Source organism: Chiloscyllium plagiosum, unplaced genomic scaffold (genome assembly GCF_037043375.1).
Source record: "Chiloscyllium plagiosum isolate Xiang-an unplaced genomic scaffold, Cpla_swu_hap1 HiC_scaffold_9, whole genome shotgun sequence".
NCBI classification, from domain to species: domain Eukaryota; kingdom Metazoa; phylum Chordata; class Chondrichthyes; order Orectolobiformes; family Hemiscylliidae; genus Chiloscyllium; species Chiloscyllium plagiosum.
The window spans coordinates 81,346,219-81,369,314 of NW_028270147.1; the positions used below are offsets into that span (position 1 = coordinate 81,346,219).

Here is a 23,096-nt window from a genome sequence, read left to right on the forward strand (position 1 = left end):
GCCAGTAAGGGTATTATTGATGTCTTGAAGGTTTCCTTTAGTTTGTTTCGTTTAGTGATGACAAAGATGTCATCCACGTAGCGGACCCAAAGTTTGCATTGGATGGTTGGCAGAGCTATTTGTTCGAGTTTCTGCATTACTGTCTCTGCTAAGCACCCTGATATTGGATATCCCATGAGTGTTCCGTTGATCTGTCTGTAGATTTTGTTGTTGAAGTTGAAGTGGGTGGTAAGGCATAGGTTGACGATACTGTCCTTGCTGATGAAGTTGGTGGTGTTTGGTGTAGGAGAAAGTGAGGACTGCAGATGCTGGAGATCAGAGCTGAAAATGTGTTGCTGGAAAAGCGCAGCAAGTCAGGCAGCATCCAAGGAGCAGGAGAATCGACGTTTCGTTCCTGAAGAAGGGCTCATGCCCGAAACGTCGATTCTCCTGCTCCTTGGGTGTTTGGTGTATGTGTCTTTGGGTCTTCTAATAGTGTAGTCAGTGTTTCCTTGGCCAGGTTGATGTTGATTGATGTGAACTGGGCTGTTACATCAAAGGAGACCATTATTTCATCCTCTTCTATCTTAGAGTCTTTGGTCTTCAAGAATTCTTGGGTGGAATGGTGTATGTTTTAGCCTTGAGTGTAGCTCCATGCCAATCTGTAAGTTGGTGATCCAGGTAGTGAGACTATGGGTCTGAAAGGAGCTCCTGCTTTGTGAATTTTGAGTTATCTGTATAAGCATGGATCCATCTGGTTTCATTTATTTGGAATTATTTACTTCTCCAGATTTCTGATGTTTTTTGAGTAGGGCTGTGATTCGGTTCTCTAATTGTGCGGTCGGGTCTGTCGCCACTTGTTGGTAAGTGTTGGTATCTGCACGTAGTGTGTTTTGCTTTTTCAATGTAGTCATCTTTGATTTAAGATGACTGTCAAAGGTCCTTTGTTTCAGGGAGGTAATAATGTTTTTATTATTTTTAGTCTTTCTAGTGCTTTCCTTTATTGTATATTGAGTGTGTTTCCTTCCTTTTTTCTGCTTAATGTTGGTGCGACTACCTGTATGATAGTTTGCTGGGCTTCTTCTGTGAGTTAGTTGTCTTTCAGTGTTGTTTCTAATGCTGCTAATATTACCACTCCCGAGAAAAAGAACAGGAAATGACATCACCAACCCAAAGAAACCCAAACATATAAATAGAAAGCAGGAATCATCAGCAGTACTTCATCCGGATGCTCACTGAAGATGTTACTTAGTATGGTGCCGAAACATCTGAAAATGAACTTTCCAGCTCTGCGAGCAAACCTACATCCAGAACCACAACCTGAGCTACAAATCTTCTCAAAACTCGCAACTAGGATCGGTGCCGGGTTCACTGCTTTTTGTCATTTATGTAAATGATTTTGATGTGAACATAGGAGGTATAGTTAGTAAGTTTGCAGATGACACCAAAATTGGAGGTATAGCAGACAGTGAAGAAGGTTGCCTCAGAGTACAGGATCTTTACCAGGTGGGTCAGTAGGCTGAGGAATGGCAGAAGGAGTTTAATTTGGATAAATGTGAGCTGCTACATTTTGAAAATGCAAATTAGGCAGGACTTATACATTAATGGTAAGGTCCTGGGAGTGCTGTTGAACAAAGAGACCTTGGAGGGCAGGTTCATAGTTTATTGAAAGTAGTCTCAGGATAGATAGGATAGTGAAGAAAGTGTTTAGTATGCTTTACTTTATTGCTCAGAGCATTGAGTATAGGAGTTAGGACATTTTGCATCTGTACAGGACTTCATTTAGGCTACATTTGGAATAGTGTGTGCAATTCTGGCCTCCCTCCTATAAGAAGGATGTTGTGAACCTTGAAAGGGTTCAGAAAATATGTACAAGGATATTGCCAGAGTTGGAGGGTTTGAGCTCGAGGAAGAGGCTGGGGCTGTTTTCCCTGGAGTGTCAGAGGCTGAGGGGTGACCTTATAGAGGTTTATAAAATCAAGAATGGCATGGAGAGAGTAAATAGGGTATTTTCCCTGGGGTGAGTGAGTCCGGAACTAGAGGGCATAGGTTTAGGATGGGAGGAGAAGAATTTCTTAGGGACCTGGGGGACAGTTTTTCAGTCAGAGGGTGGTGCATGTATGGAATGAGCTGCCAGAGGATTTGGTGGAGGCTGGTACCAATACAACATTTGGAAGGGTTTGGAGGGATATGGGCCTAGATTAATTTTGGATATCTAGTTGGCATGGACAAGTTGGACCAATGGGATTGTAAGGGATAGGATTTATGAACATCTGGAATGGGTCTGTTTCCGTGCTGTACATCTACTCCATAGTCATTTGGAGGATACTGTCAAAGAAGACTTAATGAATTTCTGCAATGCATCTTGTAGCTAGTTCACACTATTTCATACTGAACATCAGTGATGGAGGGACCGAATGTTGTGGATATCATGCCAATGAAATGTGCTGCTTTATCCTGCTTGGTGTTGAGCTTCTTGAGTGCTTTGAAGCTACATTAATCTAGACAAGTAGCTGGATAAGCTTTGGGGAATAAGGAAGTAAGTAAAAATCAGAAGGAGAAAATAAGTTTTGAGTGTAAACTTGCAATTAATTCAAACTGGACTGCAAGAGCTTCATTAAATATATTAAAACGAAAAGGGAAGCCAAAGTGAAGATCTCCTTAGAAAATTGGGCTAGGGAAATAATGGGGAACCTGGAAACTGCAGAGATGTTGAATAAATATCTTGCATCCAGTCTTCAATAGAAGACACTAACTTAGTATTATTGTAATATTGATTAATCAAGGGACAAAAGGGAGGAAGGGGACTAAATACGACAATCATCAGGAGAGAAGTGATTGAGAAACTATTAGGATTACGGAGACATGGGTAGAACAGGGACAGGATTGGCTGTTGCAGGTTCCAGGGTTTAAATGTTTTAGTAGGGTCAGAGGTGGGGGTAAAAAAGGGGGAGGTGTGACATTGCTTGTCAAAGATAGTATTACAGCGGTGGAAAGGACGATGGATGAAGACTCGCCATCTGAGGTAGTTTGGGCTGAGGTTAGGAATAGGAAAGGTGAGGTTACCCTGTTAGGAGTTTTTTACAGGCCTCCTAATAGTCCTAGAAACATAGAAGAGAGGATTGCGAGGATGATTCAGGAGAAGAGTGAGAGTAATAGGGTGGTTGTTATGGGGGACTTTAAGTTTCCTGATATTGACTGGGAAAGCTATAGCTCGAGTTCGTTAGATGGGTCGGTGTTTGTCCAATGTGTGCAGGGGGGTTTTCTGACACAATATGTAGACAGGCCAACAAGAGGTGAGGCCATACTGGATTTGGTTCTGGGTAACGAACCAGGCCAGGTGTTAGAATTGGAGGTAGGTGAGCACTTTGGGGACAGTGACCACAATTCGGTGACTTTTACTCTAGTGATGGAGAGGGATAAGTGTGCACTGCAGGGCAAGAGTAATAGCTGGGGGCAGGGAAATTATGATGCGATGAGGCACGACTTAGGATGTGTGGCTTGGAAAAGTAGGCTTCAAGGCAAGGGCGCAATTGATATGTGGAGCTTGTTCAAGGAGCAACTATTGAGTGTCCTTGATAAGTATATACCTGTCAGGCAGGGAGGAAAGGGTAGTGTGAGGGAGCCGTGGTTTAATAAAGAATTGGAATCCCTTGTTAAAGGGAAGAGGGCGGCCTATGTGAAGGTTCATTTGGGGCGATTGAGAGTTATAAGGTAGCCAGGAAGGAACTGAAGAGAGAGCTAAGAGCAGCAAGGAGGGGACATGAAAAGTCCTTAGTTGGTAGGATTAGGGAAAACCCTAAGGCTTTCTATAGGTATGTCAGGAATAAAAGAATGACTAGGGTAGGAATAGGTCCAGTCAAGGATAATAGTGGGAAGTTGCGTGTGGAAGCTGAAGAGATTGGGGAGACACTGAATGAATACTTTTCATCAGTATTCACTCAGGAACAGGACATTGTTGCCAATGTGAATACTGAGTCACAATTAATTAGAATGGACAGCTTTGAGGTATGTATGGAAGAGGTGTTGGAAATTCTGGAAAGGGTGAAAATAGGTAAGTCCCCTGGGCCTGATGGCATTTATCCTAGGATTCTCTGGGAAGCAAGGGAGGAGATTGCAGAGCCATTGGCCTTGATTTTTATGTCCTCGTTGTCTACAGGAGTAGTGCCAGAAGACTCGAAGATAGCGAATGTGGTTCCCTAGTTCAAGAAGGGGAGTAGGGATAACCCTAGTAACTATAGGCCGGTGAGTCTCACTTCTGTTGTGGGCAAAGTCTTAGAGAGAATTGTAAGGGATAGGATTTATGAACATCTGGATAGGAATAATGTGATCAAGGATAGTCAGCATGGTTTTGTGAAGGGCAGGTCATGCCTCACAAACCTTATTGAATTCTTTGCGAAGGTGACTAAGGAAGTGGACGAGGGTAAAGCGGTAGATGTGGTGTATATGGATTTTAGTAAGGCGTTTGATAAGGTTCCGCATGGTAGGCTACTGCAAAAAATACGGAGGTGTGGCATTGAGGGTGAGTTGGAGGTTTGGAGTAGGAATTAGCTGGCTGGAAGAAGACAGAGGGTAGTAGTTGATGGTAAAGGTTCATCTTGGAGTGCAGTTACTTGTTCCGCAAGGATCTGTTTTGGGACCATTGCTGTTTGTCATTTTTATAAATGACCTGGAGGAGGGGCTAGAAGGTTGGGTGAGCAAGTTTGCGGATGATACGAAAGTCGGTGGAGTTGTTGACAGTGAGGAAAGATGTGTCAGGTTACAGCGGGATATAGATAAGCTGCAGAGCTGGGCAGAAAGGTGGCAAATGGAGTTCAATGTAGGTAAGTGTGAGGTGATTCACTTTGGTAAGAGTAACAAAAAGATGGGGTACTGGGCTAATGGTCGGATACTTGGTAGTGTGGATGAGCAGAGGGATCTTGGTGTCCATGTACACAGATCTCTGAAAGTTGCCACCCAGGTAAATAGTGCGGTGAAGAAGGCATATGGCGTACTGGCTTTTATTGGTAGAGGAATTGAGTTCCGGAGTCCTGAGGTCATGTTGCAGTTGTATAAGACTCTGGTGCGGCCGCATCTGGAGTATTGTGTGCAGTTTTGGTCGCCATACTATCGGAAGGATGTGGAGGCACTGGAACGGGTGCAGAGGAGGTTTACCAGGATGTTGCCTGGTATGGTAGGAAGATCGTATGAGGAAAGGCTGAGGCACTTGGGGCTGTTTTCATTGGAGAAAAGAAGGTTTAGGGGTGACTTGATAGAGGTGTACAAGATGATTAGGGGTTTAGATAGGGGTGACCATGAGAACCTTTTTCCACGTATGGAGTCAGCTATTACAAGGGGGCATAGCTTTAAATTAAGGGGTGGTAGGTATAGGACAGATGTTAGGGGTAGATTCTTTACTCAGCGAGTCGTGAGTTCATGGAATGCCCTGCCAGTAGCAGTGGTGGACTCTCCCTCTTTATGGGCATTTAAACGGGCATTGGATAGGCATATGGAGGATAGTGGGCTAGTGTAGGTTAGGTGGGCTTGTATCGGCGCAACATCGAGGGCCAAAGGGCCTGTACTGCGCTGTATTTTTCTTTGTTCTATGATTAAAGACCAAACTGTTCCTTGGATCAGAAGGGATGCATCCTAGAATATTTGAAGGAAGTGGCTACAGATATAGAGGATGCACTGGTAATAATCGTCCAAGGATCTGTAAGTTCTGAAAAGGCACCAGAAGATGGGAAAACTGTCACTGTAAGACCTTTTTTTAAAAAAAAGCAAGGAGAACCACAACCGGTAACTATAGGCCAGATAGCTTAATGTTTGTGATTGGGAAATCTGTTAAGAGACTGTAAAGGATATAATAGCAGAGCATTTAGAAATACATAATATGATCAAGCAGAGTCAACGTGGTTTCAAACTTACTAGAATTAATTAATATACAGACTAGATAAATGAGAATAAGTGAATGTTATATTTGGATTTTTAGATGGCATTTGATAAGGTACCACACATTAGGCTACTTAATAGGATAAATGTCCATATTGTTGGACATTTATCCTATTATAAGCATGAATAGAGGATAGCCTATCAAATATACAGTTGGAATAAGGTGGGGGCGGTACATTTTCAGGATGGCATCCTGCAACTAGTAGAGTGCCACAAATTATTTACAATGAGGAAAGTGAATGTAATACAACCAAGTTTGCAACTGACACAGACATGGGAAGAGGCAAGTGGTGAGGATGTCAGAATTTGTGGAATGATACCAACCGTATAAGCAAGTGGGAAAAGCATGGCAGATTAAATGTTGGAAAATGCGAGGCTATGCATTTTGACAGAAATAGAGAAGTTGAATGCTTTTTAAACAGAAAGATTGTAGAAAGCTACAGAACAGGGGAATTTAGGAGTCTTCCTTTATGAATCACGAAAAGCTTGTAGTCAAAGTTCAGTGAGTAATAGGGAAGGCAAATGGAATGTTAGATTTTATTGTAAAGAGGATAGAGTATAAAAGTAGAAAAGTTTTGTTAATACTTTACAAGGCATTAGTCAGACAACAGCTGGAATATCATGAACAGTTCCGTTATCCTTATCTAAGAAATGATATACTGGCACTGGAGGCAATTCAGCGATGGTTCGTAGGCTGATTCCAGGTATGGGTGGACTGTCTTGTGGGGAGAGGTTTAGTAGATTGTGTCTTTACTCATTGGAATTGAGAGAGTTGACTTTTTGGCAACTTGACAGGATAGATGAAAAGAGATTGGTCCTAGTCAATAGCACAATGGGAAACAGGGCAGCATCTCAGAATAAAAGAGTTTGCACATTTAAGACAGAGAAGAGGAAGACGTTCTTCTGAGACTAGTGAATCTGAGGAATTCTTTACCACAGAGTGCTGTTGAGGCTGGGTCATTAAGTGTATTGAAGGCTAAGATAGATTTTAAATCAGGAAGGGAAAAGGCAAGAAAGTGGAGTTGAAGATTATCAGATCAACCATAATCTCATTGGATGGTGGAGCAGATACATTGGGCTGAATGACCTACTTCTCCTCCTGTCTTACATTATCTTCCTTGCTGTAGGGTTCCGAACCTCTGATCTGCTGTTGTAGGCACAGTATGTATATGGTGAGTCTAGTTCATTTTCTGGTTCATGGTAGCCTCTAGGATGTAGATAGTACAAGATTCAGTAAAATTAACACCTTTGAGTGTCAATTTGCAGTAGTTAGATTCTTTCCTGTTGGAGATGCTCATTGCCCTGTATTTGCATGGCATTAATGTTACTTGTCACTTGCCCAAATCTGGTTAAGATTATTGTTCTTGTGGCATCTGATCACATGATAACTTCAAATGTGATTGTATTGTTGTAGGAAGACTAGATCCTAGTTTTAGCAGCAGTTATACAGTAAGCTACAAGAAAACTAGACCCATTTTCAACAGGGGCAGCCAAAGGTATCTGAGGTATTAGATGAGACAAATTTTGATTCCACCAAAAACGTAACAGCTCACCTAAATTGTAACATTAGTTGATAGTCAATTCATAGCCAACTACATTAAACTAATTGATCATTAATCTCTCTCACTAGTATACAACACGGAAACAGACCCTTTGCTCTAACTCATCTATGCCGACCAATTTTCCTAAACTAAACTTGGCCCATGTGCCTCTAAACGTTTCCTATTCATGTACCTATCTAAATGTGTTTAAATGTTGTAACTATACCTGCATCTACCACTTCCTCCCCAGTTCATTCCTCAATAGAAGCAATAAAACTTCATCCATTAACTACAGATTTATTACCCTCCCTATCAACTATCTGAAATCGGACAGTTCACTACTTTGGTGTCAACTGACACCATGAATTTCCCACAACATAGTTATGCAATAACTAAGGCCACTTTTCTCCATAAAATCACTGACCAATCCTGCTTCAACACATCTCTTTTAACTCATTCATGCCTTTCGTTACTTTATGGATTTGAAACTCCCAATGCACTCTGGCTAGTCATCAATATCCTACTCTCTGCAATCATGAGGTCATTAAATCTCTGTCGCATTAGTTCTAACTCACCAAATCCTTACGTCCTTGTGGTTCATGACCGAAATTGGCTCCTGGTCAAGCGACACCTTAATTTTAATTTCTTGTTTTCAGATCCTTCCTCACAATCTTACCCCTCCTTATTTCAAAATAACCCTTCAAAGTATTGGCATTTAGCTAATTCTGACCTCTTGAGTATCTCTGCTGTTCAATTGTTTTGCCATTAGAGGCCACGTTTTCAGTTTTCTAAATTCTAATCTGTGGAATTCCCTCACTACACTCCTCTTCCATGCTTGTCCTTTTTAAGACACCTAAAACCTACCTCTTTGTTCAAGGATATTGTCATCTAATGTCTCATTGTGACTCGATGTCCTATTTTGTTTTACACTGAGTCATAGAGGAATAGAGGTGTACAGCACGGAAGCAGACTCTTCAGTCCAACTCGTCCATGCCGACCAGATATCCCAACTAATCTCATCCCACTTGCCAGTACCTGGCCCATATCCCTCCAAACCCTTCCTATTCATATACCCGTCCAGAAGCCTCTTAAATGTTGCAATTGTACCAGCCTCCACTACTTCGTCTGGTAGCTAATTCCATATATCCACCACCCTCTGCATGACAAAAATGCCCCTTAGATTTTTTCAAGTTTCACTACATCTTTCTGATAAAAATTGCATGCAATATTCCAAAAGTAGCCTAACCAACATCCTGTACAGCCGCAACATGACCTCCCACCTGCAATACTCAATACTCTGACCAATAAAGGAAAGATATCAAACACTGCCTTCACTATCCTATCTACCTGCAACTCTACTTCCAAGGAGCTATGAACATGCACTCCAAGGTCTCTTTGTTCAGCAACACTTCCTAGGACCTTACCATTAAGTGTATAAATCCTGTTAAGATTTGCTTTCCCAAAATACAACACCTTGCATTTATTTGAATTAAACACTACCTGCCATTCCTCAGCCCATTGGCCATCTGACTGCTCTGTGAAGTTCCTTGGAATGCTTTGTTATGCTAACTATAATTACGCTGTTGGTCATAATGCCTCTATTCTACCTGCAAATAGTGATAATCTTCTTTCAAATTTTATGGAATCTGAGCCACTGAGCAGTCCTTGTGAAGACAAAGTCCCACCTTCACATTGAGAATAGCACAAAGTTGTGTGGCACTATCCCCATGCTAAATGGGATGAAACTCAAGGCTGGGCAGCCATGAGGCACCAGGAAACATCAGCAGTAGCACAAATCATTCTCCATAACATTCTGCAATCTTATGCCCTGACATATCCCCCACTGTCCCATTACAATCAAGCTAGGGAATCAACACTGCTCAATGAAAAGTACAGGAGGGCAAGCCAGGAGTAGCACTAGGCATGCCTAAGGATGAGATGTTTCACCAGGATTACTTGCATGCCAAATATCATAGGCAGCTAGTGATAGAGCTGAGTGATCCCACAACCAACGGATCTGATATAGGCTCTACATATCCAGTCATAAAGGGTGATGGACAAGCAAGCAACACACTGGAGAATCAGACTCCAGAAATATCCCCATCCTTAATGATGGAGGAGTCCAGCACATCTGAAGGAAGAAAGGTAATGCCCTTCTATCCTCCACCAGTCTGTGTCTCTGTCTCTATCTGTCTGTCTCTCTCTCTCACTTTTCACACACACTACCTCTGCAACTGTACCCACCTTCCACTGACTATTGTTTGCCTCGTCTCCCCTATTTGCACTAACCCACCCAACTCTGCACACCCCTTGCACAGCCTAGTCATTTGCTTGGGACACTTGCCCACCTGAACCAAAAATAATAGCCTGCACTGATCTCAGAGGCTGCCTTCAACATGATGTTCTGGGACCACCTGAGCAATGAGTTGACTGAAACCTGCAGACAATTATGACTAGCTTCCTGACTGGCTGCATTAAGCGGCAAGGCAACAAAGCAGCAATGAGCCTGGTATCTCTGGCTATGGAAAAAAAAATGCAAGACAGGGATGCTGTGAGCATCCAGGTAGATTCAGTGAGTTAGTTTATTACAGTAATATAAGAATCCAGAAATGGAACTTAGTCGAATCCATTAACTGGGTAAATGTGCCTGAACAGTGTGTCCTGGCTGCAGTATTACAAAGATAGTTGGCATTGCAGCCTTCAATGTAGCAGCGATCTGTAGGTAAATGAAGTCATGAGATTTCAATTTGATGTCTGTGTCTGTGTACAGTGAAGCATATTTGACGGATGCCTTGATATTGGTGCCTGGTTTCCAATATGGAGGATATTAAGAGCAAACAACAAGCTGAATCCACCAGGTACGCACTGTGGTTTCATTGTTGGATTTTCCCAAATTTAACTATTGGGAAGCTTGGCACGTTGATAATGTGGATATTAATGAGATCAACTGTGGTATTAAGAAGGCGTTTAACAAGCAGTAATGCATGTCATTTGGTATCTCACCGTAGTGTGGCAGATTCTCACTAGACAATTTTTAAAAAATGAAGTGTGATGACCTTAATATTGAGAAGGGCCTCACTGCTTCTGCCACTTGACTCTGCCACACATCTCACCGTAAGCCACATTGCTCAGACCCCTATAAGATTCCGTCCTAAAAGTTAAAAGAATCTCTCAAGATATATTAGGTAAAAGAACACTGCAGAATTTCCTACCTTGCATAATAATTCAACAGATTTGAAAATTCAACCAAGATGGACACCAAGTGCTGAGTAGAGGACATTGTTGAGGAACAAGACATAGTGTTGAATCTTTACATCTTGCATTCATTAGGACAGGTGCAAGAAAATGAAAATTTCAGAAGGATGCAGCATTTTATACTGTTCTATGATGCATGATAAAAAATTTCAACTGCATGTCTTTTTGTCTGTAGTCCTCAAGTATGTATTAGTGAATGTAGAACATTTATAAAATATTTTACATTAAATTTCAGTGCTTCCTAATGAAAACTTTTTAGCTTGCCTGTATCTGTGATAGCATTCCAAAAGCACATACAATACTTAGAGCCATGTAGAAAAAAAAATTCCCTCTGCTTTATTTTAACCTCCTGCATCTAAAAAGTGCAATGACTTTAACATGCAGCAAAATTATCAAAAGTATTGTATTTAAACCATTTCTATTAAACATATTAATCCATTATGTGCTTTATTAAGTTGAAACATGCTTTTTCACAACTGAACATGGAGTTCCAAAGAAGTCTTTGAACTTGAAATGTTAACTCTGTTTCTGTCTCCATAAATGCTGCCACTCCTGGTGATGTACCTTTTAATCATCCAGTACAATTGTTTACAGCCCAGCTTCCCACTTTGACCTAATTGAATGAGATTCTAAACTATAACAGTGCTGTAGTTCACCTCTGTTACAGACTTAAGTCCAGTATTATTCATTACATATGGAATTCTTCAAAATGGCAGATGGAGGGGAGGACTTCAACCTAAAGATGGCAGACAATTCTAACCCACAACACCACCCTGAAAATAATTTTAATTTTATGAATGGCACTATTCTCTTACTGTTCCTGAAATTACATAGCTCCATTGCTGGAATTGGTATTGAAATTATAATTTGTGTTGCAGGATCTGGACAAATATGTTGCAGGACGCGAGTTCCGGCCTCCACTGATTATAGATGAGAAGGGGGTCCAAGAATTGACCGCAAATGGGCTGTAAAATGAAGAATGCAGCAGAGAAAGGATCTTTTTAGAAGTTGTCTTTTAACAACAATTAAAATGTGCAACAACATGCATTTAGGACCATTTGTACATTGTTCCAACAACAGTTAAAGCCAAACATGTCTTAAATTATAATTTAAAATATTTTCTTTTGAAAGAAATTTTTAAACTGTTTTACAATTTTAGTATTTATATCATTATTTACATTATTATAGAAGCTGGTTTATTTTTTCAGTGGAATAGGTCTTGTTCACTGGCTATGATTGAATTTTTGTAGGTCTAAATGCTAATATATCACATTGAAATAACTGAACCATCATTTTAAGTGATAATAGAGTGACAATAATTGACTTGAATTTTTTTGAAACTTAGCCCAATTAAAATATCATGTTCAGTGATGGGTCAAATTAACTGCTGCTTTAATTTGTGAAGACCTTCATAACTTGCAGTAACAGAAGTTATGGATCTTATACTTGTAATTAATAATTATTATATATGAAAGTGCAGTAACATATTCTTTATATATATGGCCTCTGTTCTATATGAAGGGTTTGAATTAGTACTAGGGTATTTATATTTGAAACTGAGCCTTTAAAAAATAATTTCTGTCTACTGCACCTATGGTAGCCTCACAGGCTGAATTTGCATTGTAGCTTGCAGCATAATTTTATTAATGCCCATTCCACATTAAGCATACTATCTTTCAGTTACATCTGGGACCAAAAGTTTGGTTTGTAACAGATTAAACTTCTCTACTGCAGTAGAGAAATCATTAATAATTCCCTTTAGGGGGGAGAAAAACAGATACTTTGAAATTTGGCTTAGCCCAATGTAAAGGTTTTAGAAACATCACTTGAACTGCTTAGCCTGGTGTAGGATTCTAAAGGAATGCCCTAAGAATGTCTCAATTCCTGTATTGCTTTGATTATGAAAATTCTTTTTTTTCCTGTATTGGTATTGATGGTACTTTTATACTATGAAATTGCATCTAATGAATGTTCAATAATGGGAAAGGAAGTAATGCCAAAGAACGTCAGAATGTGGCTTTTGCACATCAGCAAATTGAGCCACATGACTGATTCTTTGTCAACCACTTTTTATAGTGAATGATTATTTTGACAGCCAAATAAAATCCAATCTAATTTTGTTTGCTGCTTAATTTTATTTATAGATGTTAAGTCAACGACTCCCTTACCTTCTATATGGTTTTTTTTTAAAAACTACTTTTTTAAAGCAAATTGCAAGTAATAATTCCTCTCTCGAATATAACTCCTGTAAAAGAATAGTGAGATAAGTGATACTTTCAAAATTCTACATAGAGTCTATATAGGACTATGCTCTACCTTTGTTCTGATCAGACTTCGTGGTTTCCCCAATTTGTTATGGTTCCACTCAGAATCATAGAATGCGTGATCATAGAACGCAGGTAGATAGGATAGTGAAGAAGGTGTTTGGTATGCTTTCCTTTATTGGTCAGAGTATTGAGTGCAGGAGTTGGGAGGTCATGTTGTGGCTGTACCACTGTTAGACCACAGTTGGAATATTGCATGCAATTCTGGTCTCCTTCCTATTGGAAAGATGTTATGAAACTTGAAAGGTTTCAGAAAAGATTTACAAGGATGTTGCCAGGGTTGGAGGATTTGAGCTATAGGGAGAGGTTGAACAGGCTGGCCCTGGAGTGTCGGAGGCTGAGGGGTGACCTTGTAGAGGTTTACAAAATTGAGGTGTATGGATAGGATAAATAGACAAAGTCTTTTCCCTGGGATCGGGGAGTCCAGAACTAGAGGGCATAGGTTTAGGGTGAGAGGGGAAAGATATAAAAGAGACCTCAGGGGCAACTTTTTCACACAGAGGGTGGTACGTGTATGGAATGAGCTGCCAGAGGATTTGGTGGAGGCTGGTACAATTGCAACATTTAAGAGGCATTTGGATGGGTATATGAATAGGAAGGGTTTGGAGGGATATGGGCCGGGTGCTGACAGGTGGGACTAGATTGGGTTGGGATATCTGGTCGGTATGGACGAGTTGGACCGAAGGGTCTGTTTCCATGCTCTACATCTCTATGACTCTAATTCCTTACTCCATCCTTTTGGGGTGTAGATTAGATTAGATTACTTACAGTGTGGAAACAGGCCCTTCGACCCAACAAGTACACGCCGAAGCGCAACCCACCCAGACCCATTCCCCTACATTCACCCCTGCCCCTAACACTACAGGCAATTTAGCATGGCCAATTCACCTAACCTGCACATTTTTGGACTGTGGGAGGAAACCCACGCATTCACGGGGAGAATGTGCAAACTCCACACAGTCAGTCGCCTGAGGTGGGAATTGAACCCAGGTCTCTGGCGCTGTGAGGCAGCAGCACTAACCACTGTGCCACCGTGGTCAGTAAAACTGTTCACTAATGTGGACTTGGACTTTGCATATAACACCATGTCCAGCCTGTGGAATTTCATTATCTAGTCACAATAATTCTATGGTATCTTCATAACATCACTGCCCACTCTTCCCCCATCAGTATCTTTTTTTTATATCGCAGCATTCAGATTGTGTTGGTGTTTTTAAGTGGATCAGCTTGTTGGGCTGCTATCAAGGAAGTTTTTTTAAAATATTTACTTGGTCTCCTCTACTCCTGGATAAGATGTGGATGTTCTGACTGGAGAGTCTTCTGTTTGCAGTGTCACTTCAGCCTACACTGGCTGAGCTTGTCTCGCCATAGACTGCCTGACCACACAGGAAAAATGCCAGGCACTTCCTCCTGCAGCTGTTCTCCCACACAGACTTCAATAAGCTTCTCAAAGACCTCTGGAGATGCTAGTATCTTTAATCCCGCAAAGTCTTTGATGAGAAGAAGGTCAACCCTATCCAGTTTGGGATGGCTCCCATGGTCACTAGTCTCAACATAATCCCAGCACAAGGTCACACCCCAGTTGTACCCAATAAAAGGGGAAATGGGCATATGGTCTCCTTCAATTCTTTTTTCAGTCCTTGTCCCTTACTGCACTCTCTCTGGGAAAGCCATGCCTTTATCCAGAGGTAAAGTTTGATAGTGAAACTGAGGGATATCAGGATCAAAGTGCCTGCTTGCCTCACCCCAAGAATTATGGTCAGCCTTCATTTGGAGATATTCTTAATTTTCATTCATTTAATACCATCAGCACCCCAAGGCCTGCCAGAGTTTGGTTAAATATTGAAGCACAATACACCAACATTCAATACTCTTTGAACAATTTTGGATAATGATTCCAGATATCATAAAGGCTGTAGTCATTATTACAATCCCCTCAGACCCATTGTCCTGCCTGCAGCATCCAAGATTTCCAAAAACTATAACAGTTCATTGTAAGATGAGATGTCGTCTTTTTGTTATGCCACATTATAGTATTATCTACATAACCTAATGCTCATGTTTACATAAAATAAGATTTTGTTATCCACATAGTATTTTGACTAATTCTAGTTGTGTTAATATTCACATTCCTTAAAATAGGTTATAATTTTTTTAAGTTGATCCCCAATATTTTTTTGGGCAAAGTATGTCACAAGCAGTACATTTTGACTAATTTTCATTATACTTAAAGTGGCTAAAATTAGGCTATAGCCTAAGGGTAGATTTATAGAGCAATTTTGTGGTGCTTTGCTATCTCTCGTCAGTGAATTATGCTGATTTATATTTCTAAATCGTCTGTAAGCAGCAAACTATGTACTAATGATGAATTAGCACAAATTGGGCTTCTCAAAGTAGTTTGGCATATATTTATATATTCGATAGAGTTAATGGATATATTTGTTAAAGTATGCTAACCAGAAAAGATGTTAATTAAAGGAACAGCAAAGATGTAACTACAATGAAGATCTTCCAAAATCTTTGGCAGAAAGTTCTGCGAGGGTAGACATCTCAACTCTTGAAAGAAAACAGGAAGTGGTGGATGCTAGTATAATTACAACATTTAAAAGGCATCTGGATGGGTATGAAGGGATATGGGCTGTGGTGGCAGTTGGGACTAGATTGGGATATCTGGTCGTCATGGATGAGTTGGACTGAAGGGTCTGTTTCCGTGCTGTACATCAAGGTCAGCCTTGATGACAATTTGTTGCAGTTGAGTGGACTACATTTATGAGTACTGGCACCTGTAGCCCTCACTGAGATAAAGATCTCACTCTCTGGAGCTGCTGGCTAGTCTGAGTGGAGACTATCAGCACTATAGGTGGGCCTAGGAATAAGGGCCGATAGGCAGTGAAGTTGAGTCGATAAAGTATGACACTGGACAAAGCACAGCAGGTCAGGCAGCATTAAAGGAGCAGGAGAGTTGACATTTTGGGCAGGACCCTTCATTAAGACTGGGGAGGGGTAATGGGGCTGAGAAATAGGGGGGGGGGAGGGAGGTGACACTGGGGGGAAAGTTAGGTGGATTGGTGATTGTGAAAGGTTGGGAAGTGTGGAGCAGATAGGTGGGAAGGAAGATGGACAGATAAGTCAGGTCAAGAGGGCAGTGCTGAGTCAGAGGCTTGGATCTGGGAAGGTGTGGGAAGATTTGGAAACTGGTGAATTCAATGTTGAGGCCATATGGTTGTAGCCTCCCGAGGTGTTCCTTCTCCAGTTTGTGGGTGGTCTTGTTTAAGCGGTGGTGGAGGCCCAGAATGGACATGTCATCAGGTGAGTTGAAATGGATGGCCACCGGAAGGTGGGGTTGGTTGGTGTGTACGGACCAGAGATGTTCCCTGAACTTTTTCATAAGTTTGCGCTCAGTCTCACCAACAGAGAGGACATCACATCAGGAGCAACGCTGCAGTAAGTGAGTTGATGGCTATGCAAGTAAATCTCTGCAAGATGTGGAATGATCCTTTGTGGGGGTGGGGGGGGGGGGGGGGGGAGGTGTGGACGCAGGTTTTGCACCTCTTGTGACGGCAGGGAAAGGTGCCAGATATAGAGGGGTATTTATGGGGAGTGTTGACCGAACAAGGGAGTCGCAGAGGAAACAATCAAGGGAGCTCTTTGGGGGAGTTTTTTGGCCCCTCATGGAGGGTGCAAAGGTTGTAGGGGTGTAGGTTTTGAATGGGAGAGTAGGAAGGAAAGGGTGTACTATTTTCTAGTGAGGTGTCTGGTGAGCAAAAGGACCCTTCCCCAAAGATAGTACACTCTTCTTTGCTGCTGTTTTAAAACTTTCAGTTAAAACAATGCCCACTCCTGCCCATGCCAGCCATTTTATGGAGTGGGCAGTATAATATTGACACTAACAGACCTTTTAAAAAGCTTAATTATTTGCCTATGGTGGGTGAGCTGCCAATTTTGGCACTCACTCACCCTTTTATGGCAGTGACCCTGGAGGTGGGTAGGAAAATGTGGACTAACATCCCAACCTATTTTACATGCTTCTCCTGCCAAAAACAAATCTTGTGAGGGTATGTAATATCCAGTCCGATGTCAGCTCTAACTAAAACATTTTCCATACAAATTACTTTATAAATTCACTTTCTTAAAAGGAGTAAGAAAACAAAGGTGAATCCTTTATTGAGAAAGAAAAGTGTACAAGCATTGATTACATACCTTACCCAATATCGACAGGAGCAATAACTTCATCTTTTAGCCATATACGTTGATCTACAGGAAGGAATGCACTTTTAATCACTCATTCTGAACACACAAAAATTGTACAGACCCAAAGCCCTAAATCAAAATTGGAATAACAGAACCAAGGACTGATTACAATTACATTGTATTCCCCTATGTACAATGAAGTCCCTAATGCAGAAGTAATAAGGTTCCTGAAAAATATGTTACAAATCAAGTTCCCAAAGTGCTCACTGTAAACTCTTTCACAGACCTGGTGTTTTGCCAGACAAACCATAGCCAAAATTTACTTAGGTTGTCTAATCTAAAACGTTAGACTTTCAAAGCCAAGTAAATGAATCATTGAATTCTTCCTCCAAGGTAGAATTGTATAAAGCTGCAAAACAGTACTTGGTTTGAAAAGGGTAAAGCTGAGTGCTGAGAATGCTAGCTGAAGAAGCATGTTTATTTTGTGAAAATTACATTCTAGTTATAAAAATATCTGGCTAGCTAAAATCTTCGAAAATTCAATTATGAAATGAAGAGTCCCACTTAAATAAACCATGAGTTCCTTTGATGGACCAATCCAGTCAATAACTACCGCTTGATGGCTCTAAAATCCATCAATATGAAGTGCTTCAAGAGGTTTGTAATGGCACTTTTTGACTCCAGCCTCCCAGATTGCCTTGATCCACTACAATTTGCCAATCATTACAATAGGTCCACGGCAGACGACATCACCTTGGCCCTACACTCATCCCTAGAACATCTGGATAACAAGGACACCTACATCAGATTCTTATCTATTGAGTGTAACTGCTCCCACCACAATTCCACCCTCATAACTGGATCCTTGACTTCCTGATCCACCGATAGCAATAAGTAAGGATAGGCAACCACACCTCCTTCACAATAATCCTCAACACCAGTGCCCTGCAAGCCTGCGTACTCAGCCCCTTACTATACTCCTTAAACATACTTACAACTGTGACCAAATTCTGCTCTGTCTCCATTTACAAATTTGCTAATGACACCATCCTAGTGGGTTGGATCTCAAAAAACGACGAGACAGAATACGGGGAATAGAGAGCGCTTAATGGCATGATGTAAAGACAACAGTCTCTCCTTCAATGTCAGTAAAATGAAGGAACTGGTCATTGACTTCAGGAAGCGGAGTGGAGGACATGCCCCAGTCTGTGTCAGTGATGCTGAGGCGAAGATGGTTGAGATCTTCACGTTCCTAGGAATAAATATCACCAAACAATTTATCCTGGTCCATCCATGTTGACATTACAGTCAAGAAAGCACACCAATGCCTCAAAGTCCTCAGAAGGCTAACTTCGCACGTCCACAATGATTTTTACCAATTTTTATAGACCTACTGTTGAAAGCATCCTATCCTGATGTATTGGTATGGTGATTGCACTGCCCAAGACCACAGGAAATAACTGTAGCAGTGCAGGCTGGAACTTTCTATTTGCATCAAAACATGAGTAACCAAACAATAACTCAATCACACAACTTTAATGATTGCAGACATTTGGGGCATAAGAGGATTGTCTTTATTTACTGTACCTATATTTTTAATCAACCTGTTTAAAGATGTTATTACATACCTCTGGAGCAGGTGGGACTTCAACGTCTCCTGGCTCAAAGATGGAGACACAGCCACTGTATCACATGAGCCCTAACTATATTCTTTCTTCAAAAACTTGCCGTTTTTGTGATATTTACTGATCAACTTGTTCAAAGATGTTATGACATACCTTTGAAGCAGGTGGGACTTGAATCAGGTCTTTTGGTTCAGCAGTAAGGACACTACCGCTGTGCCAGAACATCACCTAAACTCTATATTTTGGGTTACTTTCTAATCAACCTATTCAGAGATGTTATTAGGTACCTCTGGAGTATGTGGGGCCTGAAGCCAAGTCTCATGGCTCAGAGATAGGGACACTACCTCTCTACTACAACAGCACATAAGCTCTAAATATAATATATTATCTTGATCTTTCTCCAACCGTCTTTCAATCACTTAGCCAAACTGGACATATCTCCAATCCACAAGAACTGGCTCCATGTCCAACTAACTGAGCCATGCAGACAAATTTCCTACAATTTAATTTGCTCAGAGAAGCTCTGCTAATAATGACTAAACTTTCAGCAGCAGCAGGAAATTGTCCTTTTTCAGCTACATTATTGCAAGTTTTTAAATGAACATTTAAAAAGTTATCTTCCATGAGACATGCTCTGCACTTTGTATTTCTTTTAGTGTGCTTTATGGCACCTCTGAGTAATGGTAAGAACTCAAAAGTTCCCCTGAATTTCAGTTCACAAAAAGATTTTATCCCTGCATGAAAGATAGTTCATATTTAAAGCAGCAAAATACATGAGATGCTATTCCTGCTTTACTTGTGCTCGAACTGCTTACAGTGATTTACACCCAATTTATATTCAGGCAATAAGATTGCCTTGAAACTTGAGCATAATTGGTGTGGGAAAGTGTTAGGTTTGACTCCTGAGTCATGCTTGTAGTGAAATTCCAGGCCACAAAACAAAGGAAGACATGAGAATATGCCTATAGGAATGTAAAATATAGGAAGGCCATTCAGATTCCTGAACCAGTCATCAATGAGAATGTGGCTGATCTGTATCTTAACCTCATTCACCTGAAATGGCTCCATTATAATTTAAACTCATCTAGCAAAAATCTTACCAATGCCAGTTTTATATTTATTAATTGCACAGCATATATTACTTTTTGTGAGGGGGGTTCCACACATCTACTACTTTTACATGCAGAAGTATTCCCTGAGTTTGTCCTGAATGGCTGGACTTTGATTTTAAGGCCATTTTCTTTTGCCATCAGAGGTAAAACAATACGCTTTTCCTTTCCTATAATTACTTGAAAGTTAAAAGCCTTATCTAAAATATATAGAAAATAGTGCCAAGAAAACCACAGAATCCCTGGCTATCATGCAATTCAACTAGCAGAACAGCAACTTTGGCATGACAGTTGTTGCTACAGGCTCACATTGTGTGAACTCGTTCTCTAAGAAGCTCTCATTGCACTGGAGTGTATTCTGGAGATAAAAGTCATCAAGATAAAACAAAGCATCCTTCATTAGTTGTGCCAAAGTGTATGAGCTTGTAATTCATTAGAAATCTCACAACTGTAATTGAGGAACAATAATTCATGCAGCCTACAAAGATTCAATTCCTACATTTTGCTAAGTTTGATCTCAGTGATGATGGCATTAGGGAAAATATAAACCTGGAAACCCATTCCCAAGCCTGTGGCAGAGAGCAAGAAACCAGTCGCTTGGACTGTGGGGCAGAAGTTAGTTTCATCTGAATTCTGTTCCATTTCTTCACATTTATCATTTTAATAAACAGGCATGATGACAAACAGTCACTTTATATTGACCATCTTAATCTTCTCAAGACACCCATAACTCCCAGCAATTCCTGAATGCTCCCTTTGTTTAAATGGAAAGAGGCATAAGCCACTTTGGCCCTGTATGCTATAATGAATATCTAACCTGAACTCTCAAAACAGCTCTTCTTTATTTGCCATTCAGTCATGCCTAGCGCTGTGGCTAGGGTTAATGCATGATGGTGGGTGTAATAGGATCAAATTTTACACACTGATCTCCTTTCATCCTCCTCCCTGTAAAGCTGCGATAGAGGAACAACCCTTGTAATTCAAAGGATAAAAAGACAATGGGAGTTTTAAATGATGTTGAAACTTTATTGCTGGAACAGCACAGCAGGTCAGGCAGCATCCAGGGAACAGGAGATTCGACGTTTCGGGCACAGGCCCTTCTTCAGGAATGAGCAGAGAGTGTTCAGCAGGAGAAGATAAAAGGTAGGGAGGAGGGACTTGGAGGAGGGGCGTTGGAAATGTGATGGGTGGAAAGAGGTCAAGGTGAGGGTGATAGGTCGGAGTAGGATGGAGGCGGAGAGGTCAAGAAGAAGACTGCAGGTCAGGAAGGCGGTGCCGGGCTGGAGGGATTCGGCTGAGACAAGGTGGGGGGAGGGGGGATGAAGAAACTGGTGAAGTCCAAGTTCATCCCCTGTGGTTGGAGGGTTCCCAGTCGGAAGATAAGACGCTCCTCCTCCGACCGTCGCGTTGTTGTGGTTGGGCGGTGGATGAGTCCAATCTAGCCCTCCAGCCCGGCACCGCCTTCCTGACCTGCAGTCTTCTTCTTGACCTCTCCGCCTCCATCCTACTCCGACCTATCACCCTCACCTTGACCTCTTTCCACCCATCACATTTCCAACGCCCCTCCTCCAAGTCCCTCCTCCCTATCTTTTATCTTCTCCTGCTGAACACTCTCTGCTCATTCCTGAAGAAGGGCCTGTGCCCGAAACGTCGAATCTCCTGTTCCCTGGATGCTGTCTGACCTGCTGTGCTGTTCCAGCAATAAAGTTTCAACTTTGATCTCCAGCATCTGCAGACCTCACTTTCTCCTCGAGTTTTAAATGATTCCTTCCATAAAGGTAGCACCTGCGCTGTTGTTCAACATCTATTTTAAATGGAGAAGCTTACTTCTGGTAGGAAAAGGGTTAGAGGAGGAAGGTAGATAACTACACATCACGGTTTTGCTAGGACTTCCCAGTTTTGTATCAAATGTCCTAACAGATTCCTAGAAATGGTTCAAATGTCCCAGTTTTCACATTTGACCAAAAAGGGAAAATGTAAGGTGGGACAGGATAGGGAGAAAATTTCAGAAATTTCATTCACGTTGAATTGCATTGTACGCAATAGACCTTCATAACTCTCCCCACCGCCCCCTTGACATCTCCAAAGAAGTTACCATATCTTCTTGATGTCAACAGCTCCAATGCTGATGATGAATTTTAAGTGATCAATGGAATAAGGTTGCCAACACTGGCTGGACAGATTACAAGAAATGCCATTTGAAGCTAGGTTCACCTTCTCCTAGACTCTTGCCATTGGTCTTCCGTCACATTGATCATCACAGAGTCCCACCTTCTCAATGCCTTTCAGGGAGTCCGTCCTTAGCCATTTGAAAACCTAGTCATCCCAAGAACAAAAGAGTTGTAGGTCACCAAAATGATACTTCAATTTGGATTAAATCATAAACAAACACAGAAATTGCTGGAAAATCTCAGCAGAGCTGACAGCCTCTGTGGAGAGAAAGCAGAATTAATGTTTCAAGTCCAGAGACCCTTCTTCGAAACTCTGAAGGGTCACTGCTATTTAAGAGCTGAGTAGGGAATTGTGCACATACAGACGGAGAGCTGCTAAGTCACATTATTTGAGTTACTCTGAGCCCCATTCTCCCCCTTTCCTATTAGCAAAAGTCATTTTTGCCAGAAAAAGCTGTCTACAGAAGTTGCAAAGCAGACAATTGCTGTTAGAGTCTCGGACTGCTTAGAAAGATGAATGGCAGTAGACAAAATAAAAGAGGGAAAAAGGTATAACACAGTGTACATTTACCATAAAATTGTCAAAAAGCTGGCAAGATATAAAGAATTGTTTTCCCTTTTTAAAAAAAGAACTACAATATCACTGAACATAATGAAACCTCAAGTCCCAGTGAACACCTACTCCACAGGATTATAATTTTATTTCAATTACCACATGCACTATTCTTAAAATCAAAATAATCAACCCTATTTCCAAGAGTAGTAATTCTAAGTAATTAGATGAGAAGCTGAGCATTTCTTACTCCTCAGATTGTATTTACATAATAGCAAAGGCAAAAAAGTCATAAAGCAATACAATGACATAATTGCCTCATTTTAATTTTGCTAAGGAAAATTTATTTGCCATTTTCTGCATGGTAAAAAGTGTATATTAGCCTATCTCATCCCATAGCCTCAGTCAATTTGACAT

General features: G+C 41.1%; 1 protein-coding gene and 1 long non-coding RNA gene across 7 annotated transcripts in view; one reads left to right on the forward strand and one right to left on the reverse strand.

Moving 5' to 3' along the window:
- uap1 (UDP-N-acetylglucosamine pyrophosphorylase 1) overlaps positions 1 to 12,826 on the forward strand; it is a 49,797-nt gene extending 36,971 nt beyond the window's left edge. For 3 of the 6 annotated variants that reach the window (XR_015758189.1, XR_015758191.1, XR_015758190.1), the window contains 2 exons: positions 10,222 to 10,309; positions 11,585 to 12,826. Coding sequence is in view for 2 of the 6 variants with exons in the window: in XM_043699842.2 (XP_043555777.1) it covers positions 11,585 to 11,677 (93 nt within the window). In the remaining 4 variants the exon portion in view is untranslated. The remainder of the gene's footprint in view (positions 1 to 10,221; positions 10,310 to 11,584) is intronic. The other 3 variants (XM_043699842.2, XM_043699843.2, XR_015758192.1) reach the window with 2 other exon arrangements.
- Positions 12,827 to 17,230: 4,404 nt separating this feature from the next.
- On the reverse strand, positions 17,231 to 22,266 carry LOC148149178 (uncharacterized). Its single transcript, XR_015758196.1, has 3 exons — positions 22,170 to 22,266; positions 18,217 to 18,473; positions 17,231 to 17,284 (listed from the first exon to the last, which is right to left on the reverse strand). It is a non-coding gene; the product is annotated as an uncharacterized LOC148149178 (long non-coding RNA).
- Between the last annotated feature and the right edge of the window lie 830 nt (positions 22,267 to 23,096).